At 45.2% G+C, this 16951-nt stretch overlaps 2 protein-coding genes and 1 non-coding gene across 3 annotated transcripts; all 3 read left to right on the forward strand.

Moving 5' to 3' along the window:
• The first annotated feature begins 6312 nt into the window (after window positions 1-6312).
• Window positions 6313-11580, forward strand: LOC123055252 (actin-related protein 6). Its single transcript, XM_044479241.1, has 8 exons — window positions 6313-6670; window positions 7349-8142; window positions 9310-9502; window positions 9572-9635; window positions 10700-10784; window positions 10875-10925; window positions 11015-11077; window positions 11184-11580. Exons 2-8 carry the CDS (start codon window positions 7436-7438, stop codon window positions 11311-11313), a joined length of 1293 nt encoding a protein of 430 aa, XP_044335176.1. The 5' UTR covers window positions 6313-6670; window positions 7349-7435; the 3' UTR covers window positions 11314-11580.
• Window positions 11581-12219: 639 nt separating this feature from the next.
• On the forward strand, window positions 12220-14415 carry LOC123055253 (heat shock 70 kDa protein BIP5-like). The gene has a single exon (XM_044479242.1). It carries the CDS (start codon window positions 12252-12254, stop codon window positions 14256-14258), a length of 2007 nt encoding a protein of 668 aa, XP_044335177.1. The 5' UTR covers window positions 12220-12251; the 3' UTR covers window positions 14259-14415.
• Window positions 14416-15588: 1173 nt separating this feature from the next.
• Window positions 15589-15784, forward strand: LOC123056396 (U2 spliceosomal RNA). The gene has a single exon (XR_006426774.1). It is a non-coding gene; the product is annotated as a U2 spliceosomal RNA (small nuclear RNA).
• Window positions 15785-16951: the final 1167 nt, after the last annotated feature.

A 16951-nucleotide genomic window follows, 5' to 3' on the forward strand; every position in this document is an offset into this window, starting at 1 on the left:
CGTCTCCAACGTATCCATAATTTATGAAGTATTCATGTTGTTATATTATCATTCTTGGATGTTTTACAATTATTTTATAGCAACTTTACATCATTTTTTGGGACTAACCTATTGACCCAGTGCCCAGTGATAACCCACAAGTGTAGGGGATCTATCGTAGTCCTTTCGATAAGTAAGAGTGTCGAACCCAACGAGGAGCAGAAGGAAATGACAAGCGGTTTTCAGTAAGGTATTCTTTGCAAGCACTGAAATTATCGGTAACAGGTAGTTTTGTGATAAGGTAATTGGTAACGAGCAACAAGTAACAAAAGTAAATAAGTGCAGCAAGATGGCCCAATCCTTTTTGTAGCAAAGGACAAGCCTGGACAATTTCTTATATAAAGGAAAATGCTCCCGAGGACACATGGGAATTATCGTCAAGCTAGTTTTCATCACGCTCATATGATTCGCGTTTGGTACTTTGATAATTTGATATGTGGGTGGACCGGTGCTTGGGTGCTGCCCTTACTTGGACAAGCATCCCACTTATGATTAACTCCTAATGCAAGCATCCGCAACTACAAAAGAAGTATTAAGGTAAACCTAACCATAGCATGTAACATATGGATCCAAATCAGCCCCTTACAAAGCAACGCATAAACTGGGGTTTAAGCTTCTGTCACTCTAGCAACCCATCATCTACTTATTACTTCCCAATGCCTTCCCCTAGGCCTAAACAATGGTGAAGTGTCATGTAGTCGACGTTCACATGACACCACTAGAGGAGAGACAACATACATCTCATCAAAATATCGAACGAATGCCAAATTCACATGACTACTAATAGCAAGACTTCTCCCATGTCCTCAGGAACAAACGTAACTACTCACAAATCATATTCATGTTCATAATCAGAGGGATATTAATATGCATTAAGGATCTGAACATATAATCTTCCACCGAATAAACCAACTAGCATCAACTACAAGGAGTAATCAACACTACTAGCAACCCACAGGTACCAATCTGAGACTTTGGGACAAAGATTGGATACAAGAGATGAACTAGGGTTTGAGAGGAGATGGTGCTGGTGAAGATGTTGATGGAGATTGACCCTCTCCCGATGGGAGGATCGTTGGTGATGATGATGGCGATGATTTCCCGCTCCCGGAGGGATGTTTCCCCGGCAGAACAGCTCCGCCAGAGCCCTAGATTGGTTCCGCCAAGGTTCCGCCTCGTGGCGGCGGAGTTTCGTCTTGCAAGCTTGCTTATGATTTTTTCAAGGGTAAAAGACTTCATATAGCAGAAGATGGACACCGGAGGCCTGCCAGGGGGCCCACGAGGCAGGGGGCGCGCCTAGGGGGTAGGGCGCGCCCCCCACCCTCGTGGCCAGGGTGTGGGCCCCCTCTGGTATTTTCTTCGCTCAGTATTTTTTATAATTTCCAAAAATGACTTCTGTGGAGTTTCAGGACTTTTGGAGTTGCGCAGAATAGGTCTCTAATATTTGCTCCTTTTCCAGCCCAGAATTTCAGCTGCCGGCATTCTCCCTCTTCATGTAAACCTTGTAAAATAAGAGAGAAAAGGCATAAGTATTGTGAGCGTACTTAATCTGTCCACTAGATTTTGGTAAGTTTTGAAATCCATGGTGATGTGTGTCCATGACATGTAAGGTACATGAAGAGGTTGCGGTAAACCAGGAGCATGATATGTTCCACTTTTGTTAATTGACAAATGGGCATTGATTGGAAAATTCTTCCACTGATTTCTCGAGATTAGGCTAACAGAAAACTTTCTTGATTCTATGATTAGTAGCCTTAACTCGAGAGTGACCACCTAGTCCAGAAGAGTTAAATGTATTTAGTAAATTATCTCTGAAGTTGTGAGAGGCACCCACATAAATCATGTTCTTGTACTTAATAATGCTATTAGAGGGAGATAATTTTCCTTTTGGTTATGCATCAGTAGCTACTTTCTAGAGAAGTTTGGAACTATCAGGATCAGCTGCATAACTTTTAAGAACATCTTCAGTCCATGTAGGCATAACTATGGTAATGTTATGACTATGGCATGGCTTCACTTCTTCTTTTATTGATAAAGCATCTCACACAAAATTTTCTTTGCCTTTCTTATATTCAATTGTATAATTGAATTTTAAGAGTTTAATGAGTAACTTATGTTGAATTCCTTCTGGAAAACTTTGAGTAGTCATGTATTTCAGAGAATGTTGATCAGTTTTAATGTTCAGAGAATTTCCTAACAGGTAGTGTCTCCATTTCTTTAGGGACTCCCATATATCCAGAGCTTCATTTTCATAAATTTACTGAGCTGTTTCTTTAGGGCCTAATGTCTTTGGCACAAGCAGTTGCTTCCGCTGTAAAGGCTACTGAAAATTTGTGCACAACTAGAATTGGGCATTTTGTCATGATCTGTTGTAGGTTTTTAAAAGTTGTAGCTTGCTCGGGGCCCCACTAGAATGCATCTTTCTTGAGTATATCATGCAAAGGTCTGCAAATCTTGCCATAATCTTTATCAAATCTTCTATAATAGCCAGTAAGTTCCAGAAATTCTCTGAGCTTAGTGTCTTTATTATCTGGTTCTTTCCAGTTTAAAACATCCTGAATTTTCCCTAGATTAGTGGAAACACCTTGTGTAGAAATAACGTGGCCCTGCGCTACTTGAGGTACTGCTAAAGGGCCTTTGGATATTTTCACAGAGAGTTGGTTTTCCCTAAGAATTTTCAAAGTTTGCTCCAAATGAATGATATGCTCTTCCATGGATTTGTTGTAAATTAGAATATCATCAAAGAAAACCATAATATACTTCCTCAAATAAGGCCCAAATATGGAATTCATGTAATTCTGAAATGTGGTTGGGGCATTAGTCAATCCAAAGGGCATTATTGTGTACTCATAGTGTCTCATACATGTCTTGAAGGTAGTCTTATGAATGTCATATGTGGCCATTCTAATTTGATGATACCTAGACCTAAGATACAGCTTAGTGAATAACTTTTCTCAATGCAGTTCATCTAATAGATCTTCAATTAATGGCATGGGAAAGTTGTTCTTAGTAGTAATGGAATTAAATTCCCTGTAATCCACACTAAGTCTCCATCCTCCATCTTTTTTGCTAACGGTTAGACAGTAGAGGAGAAAGGACTCAAGCTAACCTGTATTTCTCATTTCTTGAGCATAGTTTTAATAATCTCCTCCATAACAGATTTTTGATAGTGTGGTACCTGTAGGGCCTTAATTTAGAGGTCGTGCTCCTTGTTTCAAATGTATTTGTTGGTCACAGTCCTTGGAAGGAGGAAGCTCTGCACATTATGTAAAGACATCCTTATATTTTCCCAATAAGGGAGCTATTTCAGCGTGTATGGAAACTATTGCAAGTTGTTATTCATTGCCTTCTATTTTCGTTTGTAGAATGTAGCCCATCACTCCCTTTTTAGTATTTTGTTCATTTTCATAGATGAAATAATGCACGTATCCTTGGAAACAGTATGATGATGCAAAGTAATAGGAGATACATTCTTTGTCAATCATAATTCTTTCCACCAGGTCCAAGAAATAGGATTGTAACTGTATAGCTAATCTGCTCCCAAAATTATACCATAGCTTGCTAAATCCAAAAGCTAAAAGGAACCTGAGAAAGTCTTACCTTGGATCTGAAATTCCTTGAGGGGTACTACAATGTTGGATGTTAACTTGCCACCTCATGCAACTATTAACCGTTATGGAGTCATAGGCTGTTGATAGCAATTACTTTGAGTTGCAAAATCAGGGCTCGTGAAAACATATGATGACCCACAGGTATAGGGGATCAATCGTAGTCCTTTTGATAATTAATAGTGTCGGACCCAACGAGGAGCAGAAGAAATCGATAAGCGGTTTTCAGCAAGGTATTCTCTGCAAGTGTTGTAAGATAGTTGGATAGCAATATAATTGGTAACAAGTAGCAAGTAACAAAAATAGCAAGGTGCAACAAGTGGCCCAATCCTTAATGTTGCTAAGGACAACCCGGTGGAACTTCTTATAGTGATTAAAACGCTCTTGATGACACACTGGAATATCGTCTAGTTACTTTCACCACGATTCGTCGAGTTAAGTTCATTGGCTTGATAGTTGTTATGTGGGTGGACCGGAGCTAAGGTGCTTTTCTTACTTGAACAAACACCTACTTATGATTATGCCCTCCATGCAAGCATCCACAAATACAAGCGAAGTAATTAAGATAAATCTAACCATAACATAAAACACGTGGATCCAAAACAACCCTTCATGGAACAATTCATAAATTGGGGTTTAGATTTCTGTCACTCCCGTGACCCATCATCTACAAACTAATTCCACAATGACTAAGGCCCAAAGATGGTGAAGTGTCATGTAGTCGACGTTCACATAACATCACTAGAGAAAGAACAACACAACATATCATCAAAACATTGAAAAGTGATCAACTTCACATGACTACTTGTAACAAGACTTCTCCCATGTCCTCAAGAACAAATATAACTACTCACAACTCATAATATTGAACGTGTTCAATAGGTATAAATATGCAATCAACAATCTGAACATATAGATCTTTCACCAAGTAAACCAACTAGCATCAACTACAAGATGTAATCAACACTACTAGCACCTCCATGTACCAATCTAAGGTTTGATACAAAGATTGAGCACAAGAGATGAACTAGGGTTTGGAGATGAGACGATACCGGTGAAGATGTTGACGAAGGTTAAGCCTCCCACGATGAGGGGATGTTGGTGATGATGATGGCTTCGATTTCCCCCTCCAGGAGGGAGGTTTGCCCGGCGGAATTGCTCCACCGGATAGCAAAAGTTCTCCTACACTGGTTCCGCCTGGAGACGGCGGTGGATGTTCCCGAAAGTCTTTTTTTTCTAGGGTAAATGGCTTCATATAGGAGAAGGACATCAGCAGTGGACCTTCGTGGGCCACACAAGCCAGGGTGTCGTGCCCTGGGGGAAGGGTGCGCCCCCTGCCTTGTGGGCCCACCGAGGGTCTTCTTCGGTACTTCTTTCTTCTAGTATTTTTATATAGTCCAAAATAAATCTCCGTAAAATTTCATGTCATTTTGAGCTCCGAAAAATTGCTATCTCTGTTGTAGCTTTTTTAGGTCAAATCGAATTGCCAGTAATCTCCCTCTTTTGAGGTATCTTGCATTTAAGAGAGAGAAGACATTAGAATTGCATCCTAATATGGAATATAACTTTAATATAAAATAAATAACAGTAGGAAAATGATGCAAAATGGACGTATTAGGCACTATGCTAATGTAAAATTATTTTTGAAAGACCGGTTATGTTGTCCTCTTTGTCTGAAGTTTGGTTGCCCATGAGATTTTTGTGACTGCTATAGTTTTTTCACAAATTTTGGAGTACAAATAAACTTTTGTAATACGAGTTGGTTTCTGACCACACACATCATGTTTAAATATCTCCTCTTAAACCTCCAGCAGTTCACAAGAAAATTTTCCTGGAGAAATGGATGATCTCTTTTGAGCAAAGCAACACAATGTTCAAAGTTGTCAATGTAATGAGCTATACTTTCTGTTTGATGCACGCTCTTTAATAATTCCATAGCTTCAGACACACTAGCTTTAGAGAATCTGTCAATAATGATATGCAACTTTTTGGACATCTAAAGTAGCTTACCAAAGGCGAAGCCATCGCCGTAGAATGAATCTGGCCGGTGCAGCATCCTGGACACGCTATCGAACTCTAATTTTGGCACCCCCGCTTGACTAAGATGTCGGAATAGGAAACCATACCTGCCAGCTACTAACCACGAATCCCAGCACACGATCCATTGTTTTCAGATGCCGTCGACGTTGACCACTAACTGCATCCACTGACTACCTCCCAAACTCCACGTCAATGCTGGAGCAAACACCGCCACAACAATAGAGCCCGATGACACAAGTCCACTGCAGGATGCCGCTGGCACGTCATCCCACTTAAACAGACTAGTTAGCAAAACCATCCCGGGCCATAGAGAAGAACTACTGGTCGAGGAAGGATTAGGAGCTCCTTTATTTAGTGCCGTCATCGCCGCCGCCAAAGCGAAGACGTCGAATGACCTCAAAACCTAAGCTATTAGGGCACTAGAACCTAAAGCTACATGATCCCATGCGCGGGCCCGACTACCCCCTCATCACCGGTCATTGGCGGAGAACACCGGCGGACCTAGTGGGCGTGCCGTGACACCCAAAATTCTGGTTTTTGTTTTACCGTGTTTATTTTTTTGAAGTAAAACTGCGCAGATCTGATAAAGGCCCAGCCTAATAAAATGCATCCAACAGCCCAGGCCCAACAGTCCACTTCTCTCGAACTCTCTCCTCAGTCCCCCCAGAGACCCAGAGGCAGACACGAACGAGAGCCGAGAGACCTAACCAGCCAGCAGCCAGCCGCCACTCCCCGTCGTCCGGCCGGCCGCTCCCTTCCCCGCCACCGTTCGTCCGCCAGTAGTGCCGGCCGGCCGCTCTCTTCCACTGCCCCCTGCCCCGCCCGGCCGCCCGGCTGCCCCCCTCTCCTCGCTAGGCGCCGGCTCGCCCGCGGCGGCGCGGCCCGCCCCCTTCCCCTCGCTGCGAGCTCCTGGGGCACCGGCGAGCTCCAGCATCCACCCCCTAGGTCCCGAGGCACCCACCGGTCTAGCCATTCACATCAAGGTACAGATAATTGATTGAGTTGTTTCTCTGTTTGTGCCCTCATTCTTCACCCCACTTTTACATGCTACAGCGGTGATGTTTACCTTTGTATGCCAAACTGTTGGTACTACAATGTCATTGAACTGATGCAATACAGAAATTTAGCCAATTGATCGATGCCATTGAATTGCGGAATTTGGAATATATCCCGTGAGCTATAATGCTGCGGGACTTGATTGAGCCATTTGTTATTACTTTATCATATATCATATGACACTTTGGATTAGGCAGAATATTTTTGTGGAGTGTGCGCACCCTCCATTTTATTCCTGGGTCCACCACTGCCTCTGATATACGATTGGGTTCAAGGATTTAGGCCGCCGCTGCGGTGTATTCTTCCTGCTTGTGGTGTTACTGGTGTTAGAAAATATATCTAGCTGCTGAAACTTCGTTGTTTGTTTTCCCAGTTGCTATGTCTTGGTAAGCCCCACTTTACAATTTTTCACCGGCTCCATGATTTTCTATATTGCTATATGAAGTTTTCTGAAAAAACATGTCGCACTTGAGCCACGCCTACCTAGATATTAAGGCAGATTTATTATGTCTGTTGCTGAAGCACATGTTGTTTACATGGGAAGATCTGTATGCAGTTTTTGAGCAATTTATCAAATCGATCCGTTATCGGTTCTTTATATGCAGGACCCTTTTGAATTCAAGTATACCAGCTTGGGTCTCAGTTGGATAGGGGCAGACTTGAATAAGAGAGAAGTACCAGTGGGATTTTACATGACGGGTGGATCACGTGTGGTGGTGATAGACAATGGGGGTGGTCTTCTTAAGGCTGGTTTTGGCGGGGACAAGGATCCAATTGCTGTCGTACCGAACTGTATAGCAAAGTCTCCTGGTTCCAATGCAAATTCGAAGAAATGGCTAGCGGCTGACCAGCTGCAGGCACAAGATGTTGATGTGACTGGCATGACGTTGAGGCGTCCTATTGACCGTGGCTACCTTATCAACACAGAGGTGCAGCGGGAGGTGTGGGAACGGGTCCTGCGCAGCCTGCTCCAGGTGGATCCGACAAACTCATCCTTGTTACTGGTGGAGCCGCAGTTCAACCCTCCAGGACTGCAGCATGCTACCGACGAACTTGTGTTCGAGGAGTTTGGCTTCAACTCTCTTTGTGTTGCAGACGCTCCTTCCCTTGTCCACCTTTACGAGGCCAGCCGCCAGCCCTCACTCTTTCATACCCAATGCAGTCTTGTTGTGGACTGCGGCTTCTCCTTCACCCACGCGTCCCCTGTCCTTCAGAACTTTACGCTGAATTATGCTGTGCGGCGTATGGACCTTGGTGGCAAGGCCCTCACAAACTATCTCAAGGAGCTTGTTTCGTACCGATCCCTTAATGTCATGGATGAGACCCTCCTCATTGATGATGCAAAGGAAAAGCTATGCTTTGTATCCCTTGATGTCCCTCGTGATCTTCGCCTTGCCAGGTCTGCTTTCCTCACTGACATGATATGGATATATTAAATTACCGTGTTCTCTTTTGTTTGTTTAAGGTTAGAGTGTGGACCAATTTCAGGATAATGTTTAAGTTAAATGTGACCTTGGTATGGAAAGACCAACCAGGAATTTGCACCTTTTGTAATCTGAACTGTTAATGAGTTGTTTGAGCAACAAATCTAATCATATGTGCTGATAGAATGGTACCTATGGAACTATGTTCCGTATCTTCAAAATAAATGTATGTTGCATTTTTTCTTGCTGAAAACAGAAGGGCAATCCCCTGTGTCCTACTTTACTTTATTTGAAACAACAACTGTTCGTTATCTTCAAATGCCTGGATACTTGGTTAGACAGGTTGTAGAATTTAGTAGAATGGTTGTGGTTATGATAGCTTCAAACAGAGATGGTTAAAAAAATTATCCAACTGTACAGCATATGCACACACTCATGCACAAGCTTAGACTATGGGAGGAAAGTATAGTTATAAATCTTGTACTCGACCAAAACAAATATTATGGCCTAGAGTTGGTTTCAGTTGCCAGACTAAGCAAATGCAAGATCACCATGTACGTCGAGTCTGAATGGTCAGGTATTTGGTTTTGTTCAGTTGAGAAGATATGACAAAGAATGACTGATCCGGTCTGAATAGCTGGTTATGGTCCCGTTGTTGAGCTGTGAGTACTAAGTAATTAATACATGTGAGGGTTTATTCCAGCGAAGTCAAATATGATCAAGAGTTTCAAACTTTAAAATTTGCCATTGGAGCTGGACAGAGATATCAGTTAGTACTTTATTGATTTACTAGTTGGTTGATTGGTTGAACACATTGGTGGATATCTGCTCATCTATGTTTGACATTTGAAATAATTCTGATCACACTGTTTCGCCTAGCTTTGATTTTTTTTTCTAGTTTAGGCAATGTGACCATCATGTCATTGTGTTTTTCAAGCACCATATACTGTCCTCTTTATCAGTTAGTCAAACACTACCTTTCTCTGCTACTCCCTCCGTTCGGAATTACTTGTCGCAAAAATGGATGTATCTACAACTAAAATACATCTAGATACATTCATTTCTTGGACGAGTAATTCCGAACGGAGGGAGTAGTTACAAATGATCAAATCTCTTAACATTGTGATATGCAATTATTGCAGTTTATCATTCAAGGACAACCCATTTAGATGTTCTTACATTCTCCCTGATGGCATAACATACAAGAAAGGGTTTGTCAAAGATTTGGATGAAGCACGTCGATACTGTTCTCTGCCTGTTGAAGGAGAATTAGATAAAAAGGATGGTGACAGTGACACAGTCAAGGATCGAAAAAAGCCTGAACTAAGTCAAAATGTAACATCCTGTGTTTTTGTTACATGTCGTATATTACTTGGTATCATCTAACAGAATTTTGATTCGCAGGAATTTGCCTTGACCAACGAGAGGTTCCTTGTCCCGGAGATGCTTTTTCATCCAATTGATCTGGGTTCGTGTTATCTAAATGTCTCCTATACCTTCTTCATCTGTCCACTATACTTCATAATCTGTTTTTTAGAACATGCCCCTACTATTGCCCTAGCATCCTTGTCCCGCAGAGACTAACTCAAGGACCCTGAATCTCTTTCTCTTGCTAGCCCCCTCTCATTGAGACGCTGGATTAGCAGAGTGAGCTTCAGAGACTACTCAAGGATCCCGAACCTAATTTAATTTTTCACCCTTAATGAAAATGATTTCTCAATCAGACATATCAGACATAATATCTTGATGCTAGCTAAGGATATATAAATTTCAGGAGAAGATTTTTCTGCATTCCGCAATGTCTGTCAAAATGTGTGGTGATCACTGAAACGCCGTCAGAAAGTATTGTACTTCTGTTGCATTAAACTGGATAAGTTTTGCCTTGGGACCTTACATGTTACAACCGCAGGCTTTGCATTTTGATACAACTAGAAGGGTAGCCTAGAAAATACATTTGATGGACGAACGAGAGCAAACATAAAACAAAAAGGAAAAGAAGGATAGACAATTTGAATATAGAGTTAATTTGATTATTCAGAAAATATGGGGGTAGTTTTGCTTTTGCTGTAAGAGCAAAACTTGTGGGTCACAATTTCTCTTGTCTCCCAAATTTTGATGGACAACAAAACAGTCTATCTTATCCTTCCCTTTCCTTCTGTCCCAAAAGTGTTCTTTTTACCGCAAAAGTCAGGTGCTCTGCCAATTCATGTAGATAGAGAAATGAAACAATACAGAGTCATGTACAGAATCTTTTCAATTTATTTCCCACAAGCATTACCAATCGTGATAGTTCTATTTCCTTCTGTTTCCATTTTTTTCCACTCAAATTTAGCTTTGATGTATTTTGGATCAGATGGACAGAATAGATTGGAAAGAAAAGGAAGCACCTTAACATATGTAGAGGCTGAATGACTGTCAGGATAACGTTAATTTGTGCAAGTTTGCAGCAGCGATTCCACCTACTGCTTCAGGCTCATTAGTTTCCCTTCTGCAATGGTAAGTAACAAGAATACTGATAACAGAATTTTGTAGGCATGAATCAAGCGGGCCTTGCTGAGTGTATTGTTCGTGCTGCACAAGCCTGCCATCCATATATTCAACCTGTGCTTTATCAGAGGTATGTTTTGTCGTTAAACGGTGGAATGCCTGATGCTATCTTGACCTTTGATCGCGCGACCCTTGTTCTCATGCATTGGGCTGTTTTCAGCATCATCTTGACAGGCGGAAGCACGCTGTTCCCTCGGTTCGCTGAAAGATTGTAAGTAGTTTTTTCTGTAGGAAAAGGGACAGTGTTATCTCCCAATTGCATGAGTCTGCGTGCATCATCTTAGTTGTTTGTATCAACAGGCAGAGAGAACTTCGACCTCTTGTGCCCGAGGAGTACCAGGTGAAGATAATCTCTCAAGAGAAGTATGTGCCTTTTTTACTCTGTTTCTGTCTTGGCGCCTCTCCCTCGTTCACTAACGCTCATGTGCGGCGTGCGCGAATGGCATTAACGCTCTGCTACTTTGCGCAGCCCGATCCTTGGTGTCTGGAGAGGAGGATCTGTCCTGGCGTCCAGCCCCGATTTCGGGTCGATGTGCGTTACGAAATCAGAGTACGAGGAGATGGGGTCGGCACGGTGCCGCCGAAGATTCTTCCACTGAAGAGTTGCTCAGTAGATAGGACAATGTAGCCTGTTTTAGATGGCGTGTTTAGCAAGTGGCATGCGAATTAGGGGTTTGTCTTCTACAAAAGGTTTAGCAAGTTCAGTATTTGCACTAACAAATTTAACTAATGCTTAGTTGGCCATGGCCCATGAGACTAGAGGTTGTCTTCCCCATGCATCCACGCATGCAGATCAACTTTGTGTGAATGGATTCAGTTGTGGGTGGGTGGATTTAGCTACTGGGAATTTCAGATTTTCCTGAGGATTTTCTAGCAGCCCTTTGCAGAAAATTTGTGTCAAGATAAATTTGTGTCGTGATTGCAGAAAATGAGTTCGTGAAGTTTGGCTGTTGAAATAACAATTTGAAACTTGTGTGAAATAACCTTCTTTCTCTATCCAAACACCTCTTTCGACGTGGTGTCCTTGAAATTCAGTGATTCACTCCATCGGCCTCCTGCGTACCATTGAAATTCAAAGTAGAGTTGAATCAAAGTTAAATTTGGTCAGAAACGAGATGACTACCTGAATTTTGGTGCGGTTTGAAATAGATTTGATACCTCTTGGGTCATTATTTTTTGTGAGAGAAAAATTTATACATGTAACCTGCAAAGTGGGGCCAGGAACGGATTCTTTTTGTCAAAAACATGATCGGACTGTTGTTGACAGCCAACACGTCACGCAGCAGCCAGCCCGGTTCCCGCCAGCGTGTCACGAGCCCTCGCAACCGTCCGATCGTGAAAACTAACGGCCCAGATCGACTCGCACGCGTGTCACCGCGCTCGCGTGGGACAGACCGCGTCGGAGGCCACCTCCGATTCGTCCACGTCACGCCAACGCTGTAGACCTCCCTTCGCGCCATAAATAGTAGCCGCACCGCCTCGTCCTGCAACGTACTTGGAGCTAGCTTCCAGACGACATCGATTGATCGCCGGCGCCATGGCTCGCGCGACAACGTTGCTGCTCGGGCTACTGCTCGCGGTGCTGCTCCTCGCGGCCACGCCGGCTCCATCGGCTGCCGCGGCGGCGAAGGAGAAGGAGAAGGGCTCCGGCAGCGGCAACGGCGGGCCGGTGATCGGCATCGACCTGGGCACGACCTACTCGTGCGTGGCCGTGTACCGGAACGGCCGCGTGGAGATCATCGCCAACGACCAGGGCAACCGCATCACCCCATCCTGGGTCGCCTTCACCGACTCCGGCGAGCGCCTCATCGGCGAGGCCGCCAAGAACCAGGCCGCCGCCAACCCGCTCCGCACCGTCTACGACGCCAAGCGCCTCATCGGCAGGCAGTTCGTCGACGCCGAGGTGCAGCGGGACATGAAGCTGCTGCCGTTCAAGGTGGTGGACAAGAACGGCAAGCCGCACGTCGAGGTGGAGGTGAAGGCCGGCGACGTGCGGACGCTCAGCCCGGAGGAGGTGAGCGCCATGGTGCTCACCAGGATGAAAGAGACTGCCGAGGCCTATCTCGGCGAGAAGGTCCGGGACGCCGTGATCACCATCCCGGCCTACTTCAACGACGCGCAGCGCCAGGCCACCAAGGACGCCGGCGCCATCGCCGGCCTCAACGTCGTCCGCCTCATCAACGAGCCCACCGCCGCCGCCATCGCCTACGGCCTCGACAAGGTGGCAGACGGGAAGGAGCGGAACGTGCTGGTGTTCGACCTCGGCGGCGGCACCTTCGACGTGAGCGTGCTCGCGCTCGACGGCGGCGTCTTCGAGGTCCTCGCCACCAACGGCGACACCCATCTCGGAGGCGAGGACTTCGACCAGCGCGTCATGGACCACTTCATCCGGCTCGTCAAGCGGAAGCACGGCGTCGACATCTCCGGCGACGCGCGCGCGCTCGGCAAGCTCCGGCGCGAGTGCGAGCGCGCCAAGCGGGCGCTCAGCACCCAGCTCCAGGTCCGCGTGGAGGTAGAGTCGCTGGCCGACGGCGTCGACCTTTCGGAGCCGCTCACCCGGGCCCGCTTCGAGGAGCTCAACGCCGACCTCTTCCGCAAGGTCATGGCGCCCGTGAAGAAGGCCATGGCGGACGCCGGGCTGGCCAAGGGCGACGTCGACGAGGTGGTGCTGGTCGGCGGCAGCACGAGGATCCCCAAGGTGCAGCAGCTCCTCCGCGACTACTTCGGCGGCAAGGAGCCCCACAAGGGCGTCAACCCCGACGAGGCCGTGGCCTACGGCGCGGCGGTGCAGGGCGGCATCGTGCGCGGCGACGCCAAGGAGGTTGTGGTGCTGGACGTGACGCCGCTGACGCTGGGCATCGAGACGGCCGGCGGCGTGATGGCGAGCGTGATCCCCCGGAACACGCCGATCCCGACCAAGAGGGCCAAGATGTTCACCACGTACGAGGACAGGCAGACGACGGTGACCATCACGGTGTTCGAGGGCGAGCGGAGCATGACCAAGGACAACCGGCTGCTGGGCAAGTTCGACCTGACCGGGATCGCGCCGGCGCCGAGGGGCACGCCGCAGATCGAGGTGACCCTGGAGGTGGACGTGAACGGCATCCTGCACGTGGGGGCGGCGGACAAGGGCACCGGCCGGTCGGAGAAGATCGAGATCAGCAGCGCCGGCCGCAGCATCAGCCAGGAGGAGATCGAGCGGATGGTGCAAGAGGCGGAGGAGTTCGCGGAGGAGGACAGGAAGGTGAGGGACAGGGTGGACGCCCGGAACAAGCTGGAGGCCTACGTGTACAGCGCCCGGACGACGGCCGACGGCGAGCTGGGGGACAAGATGGACAGCGGCGACAGGGAGAAGGTCAGGGAGGCGGCGAGGGAGGCCAGCGAGTGGCTAGAGGCCAACCCGGAGGCCGACAAGGACGACTACGCGGAGAAGCTCAAGGAGCTGGAGGATGTCTGCAGCCCAGCCTTCGCTGCCGCCTACGGGAACGCCGGCGGTGGCCATGACGACGCTGCTGAGGAGGACAACGACCACGACGAGCTTTAGATTTTTACTACTAGGAGATTTATTTTTTGTCTTACCTTAGTACTGGTGCATAAGATTAGACTTGAACTACGTACTTACTGATCAACGGCCAAGGTCGGAAATCTTGTTGATTGTTTGTCTGTTTGATTAATATAAAGTAAATTATTTGAAAAAGGAATTCACAAAAAAACCACGAATATGAAAAATGGTTCGTGAAAAATAGAAAGAGATCATCAATTTCGAAAAAACCTTCATCCATTTTGAAAAAAGTTCACAAATTTGAAAAAAAAGTTCACTGTTTTCGAAGAAAAGTTCATTGAATTCGAAAAAAGTTCATCAAAATTCAAAAAAATGTGCATGGATTTTGAAAAAAAGTTCATCGATTTTCAAAGATGTTCATCAAAATTTAAAAAGTTCATGGATTTCGAAAAAAAATCATCGATTTTGAAAAAAAAAGTTCACAGATCTGAGAAAAGTTCATCAATTTTCAAAAAGTTCATCGGATTTGAATAAAGTTCATCAGATTTAAAACATTCATCGAATTGAAAAAAAATCATTGGATTTTGAAAAAAAAGTTCATCGAATTGAAAATAGTTCATTGGATTTGAAAAAAAAAGTTCATTGAATTGAAAAAAGTTCATCGGATTTAGAAAAGTTCATCGATTTTGAAAATAAGTTCATCAAAATGTTAAAACGTTCATTCATTTTGAAAAGAGAGTTAATCAAGTTTGAAAAAAAATTCATTGAAATTGAAAAAAAATCATCAAACTTGAAAAAATTTCGTCTATTTCGAAACATTTCACGCATTTAAGAAAAATGGAAACAGGAAACAAAAAAAAGAAAGGGAAAAAAACATGGAGAACATAGTGGGTATTTCCTGTATGTATAAGAAGGATGAAAGGAGGTTTGTATTCGCGAGTGGCGTAGTGGTTAGTTGAGGGATCTCGCAACAGAGAGATCGCTGGTTCGATTCCTGGGTGCGCACACATTCAGTAGCCCTCCTTTTTTTTGAGTATCAAACAGGTAGTTGGGCCGAGCCCATCTAACTCCGCTGCAGGCGCCGGTTTGCGGAAACAGCTGTAACCGGCGCCTGCAGCGCCAAATAGGGATTACCAACAATACCACCATCATCATCGTCTTCAGAGAACAATACCAGGCCTTCATATTACGGGAACCACGAGCCCATCAACATTGGGCTTTCTTCAACTACAGCCCTCCCAAAATAACCAACCAACGGACAGACTGCTTTGTTTGTGTTTGTGCCGTTTTGTTTAGTCCCACCTCGGGCAGCCACGACGGAGAGGAGGCAAAGGCACACTATATCAGGCGACCCATGGCATGAAGGAGAAGCATACCTTTCTCGGCTTTTTGGCTAAGATCAAGTGTAGTATCTGTTCTTATCAGTTTAATATCTGATATATGGGCTACATGCCCACAACGATATTAAATTTATTTTTTATGGGGAAGGAGCCACCACAATAGCTTGCTATTGGGCCTTTTGCGTGTCGCCTAGGCGTTGCACTACTGCCTAGGCCGGCGCACCCCAACCAAATCAGTTTCAAATTTTGCACTACTGCCTAGGCTGGTGCACCCCAACCAAATCAGTTTCAAATTATTTGCTTATTCTGAAGCTCCCTTCTTAGAAATTGGTAAAAAGTAGACCTTGGTTTTGGAATCATCTGGTTTCGAACAGGGTCTCCGCATGCTATCCTGTTCTGCTGCCGGCCAACCTCAAAAAATTAATTTGCACCCTTTTTTCCAGTCAGTCACATTCCAAAATTTGGATGACACCCTCCAGGCACAAAGCAGCATATACCTCCATGAGTAGGGAATTTTTCAACACAAAGCAAAATGGTCCACAAACATTTTGTCTACAGTCAACCTCGCCTCCATTGCTTCAGTCTGATGTTGGTATTGACTAAGACAAAACTTCAGGAAGCAAAGTTCCCAAAAACAAGGCAGGTAAAAAAATCAGCATATAGTAGGTACGGAATTACTCGGTAAACTGAAAGAGAAAAACATGCATCCAGCTTCAAGTACACACATAATTTAGCCACAGTGGAATCAAGTATTCCCAGGCTACTAATTACCAGAAATTAGAATTGCGAGGTCCACACGGAGCAAGTATTCTCAGGTTACCAATAACTAGAAACTAGAATTACAACTGGCTGCGCCTCTTACAGTCATTGCTCAAGCTGCGGCAAGCCTGCGAGCATTACGAGACCACTAGCATTCCCTGACCATATCCGTCAACAGATAATTATCTCCACAGATGAGGATGATCCATGTGTGAGTTGCTCCTTAATCCGATGCCTGCTAGCTTTTTCCGCCTTGGATCTTTCAAGGCTGGTGGCATCACAGTATGTGCATGGGCTTTCACCATACAACTGGATTTTCAACAACCCCACAGCTCTTTCCATGACGAGCCTCATATAGTTTGTCACCTTGTCTTCATCCTCACACCCGAAGATCTGCAGCACCTCCAAGTTCAGGTGCTTCAAATCCTTGGATGGCTCCCACACCACGTTGGTCTTCTCGGCACTGTTCTTGTGCGGCTTGGCACATGAATGTCGAGATAACTTCAAGCAATGATATAGAAAGTAAACAACAAGTGTTAATTAAATTTGCCCACCAACCCATGAAGGACAAGGTGACAACAATTGTAATTAAATGTAAGTTTGGCCTCGATAGAGATTTTCGAGGAAGTTGCATGA

This window comes from Triticum aestivum, chromosome 2D (assembly GCF_018294505.1).
Source record: "Triticum aestivum cultivar Chinese Spring chromosome 2D, IWGSC CS RefSeq v2.1, whole genome shotgun sequence".
NCBI classification, from domain to species: Eukaryota; Viridiplantae; Streptophyta; class Magnoliopsida; order Poales; family Poaceae; genus Triticum; species Triticum aestivum.

What these genes read in the sequence shown, in the direction of transcription:
- LOC123055253 (XM_044479242.1), top strand. Translation starts at nt 12,252, where the DNA reads ATGGCTCGCGCGACAACGTTGCTGCTCGGGCTACTGCTCGCGGTGCTG.
- LOC123055252 (XM_044479241.1), top strand. Translation starts at nt 7,436, where the DNA reads ATGACGGGTGGATCACGTGTGGTGGTGATAGACAATGGGGGTGGTCTT. An exon ending in TTTTCATCCAATTGATCTGG is followed by an intron (nt 9,636 to 10,699) that starts GTTCGTGTTATC and finishes AGAATTTTGTAG; the next exon opens with GCATGAATCAAGCGGGCCTT. An exon ending in CAACCTGTGCTTTATCAGAG is followed by an intron (nt 10,785 to 10,874) that starts GTATGTTTTGTC and finishes GGCTGTTTTCAG; the next exon opens with CATCATCTTGACAGGCGGAA.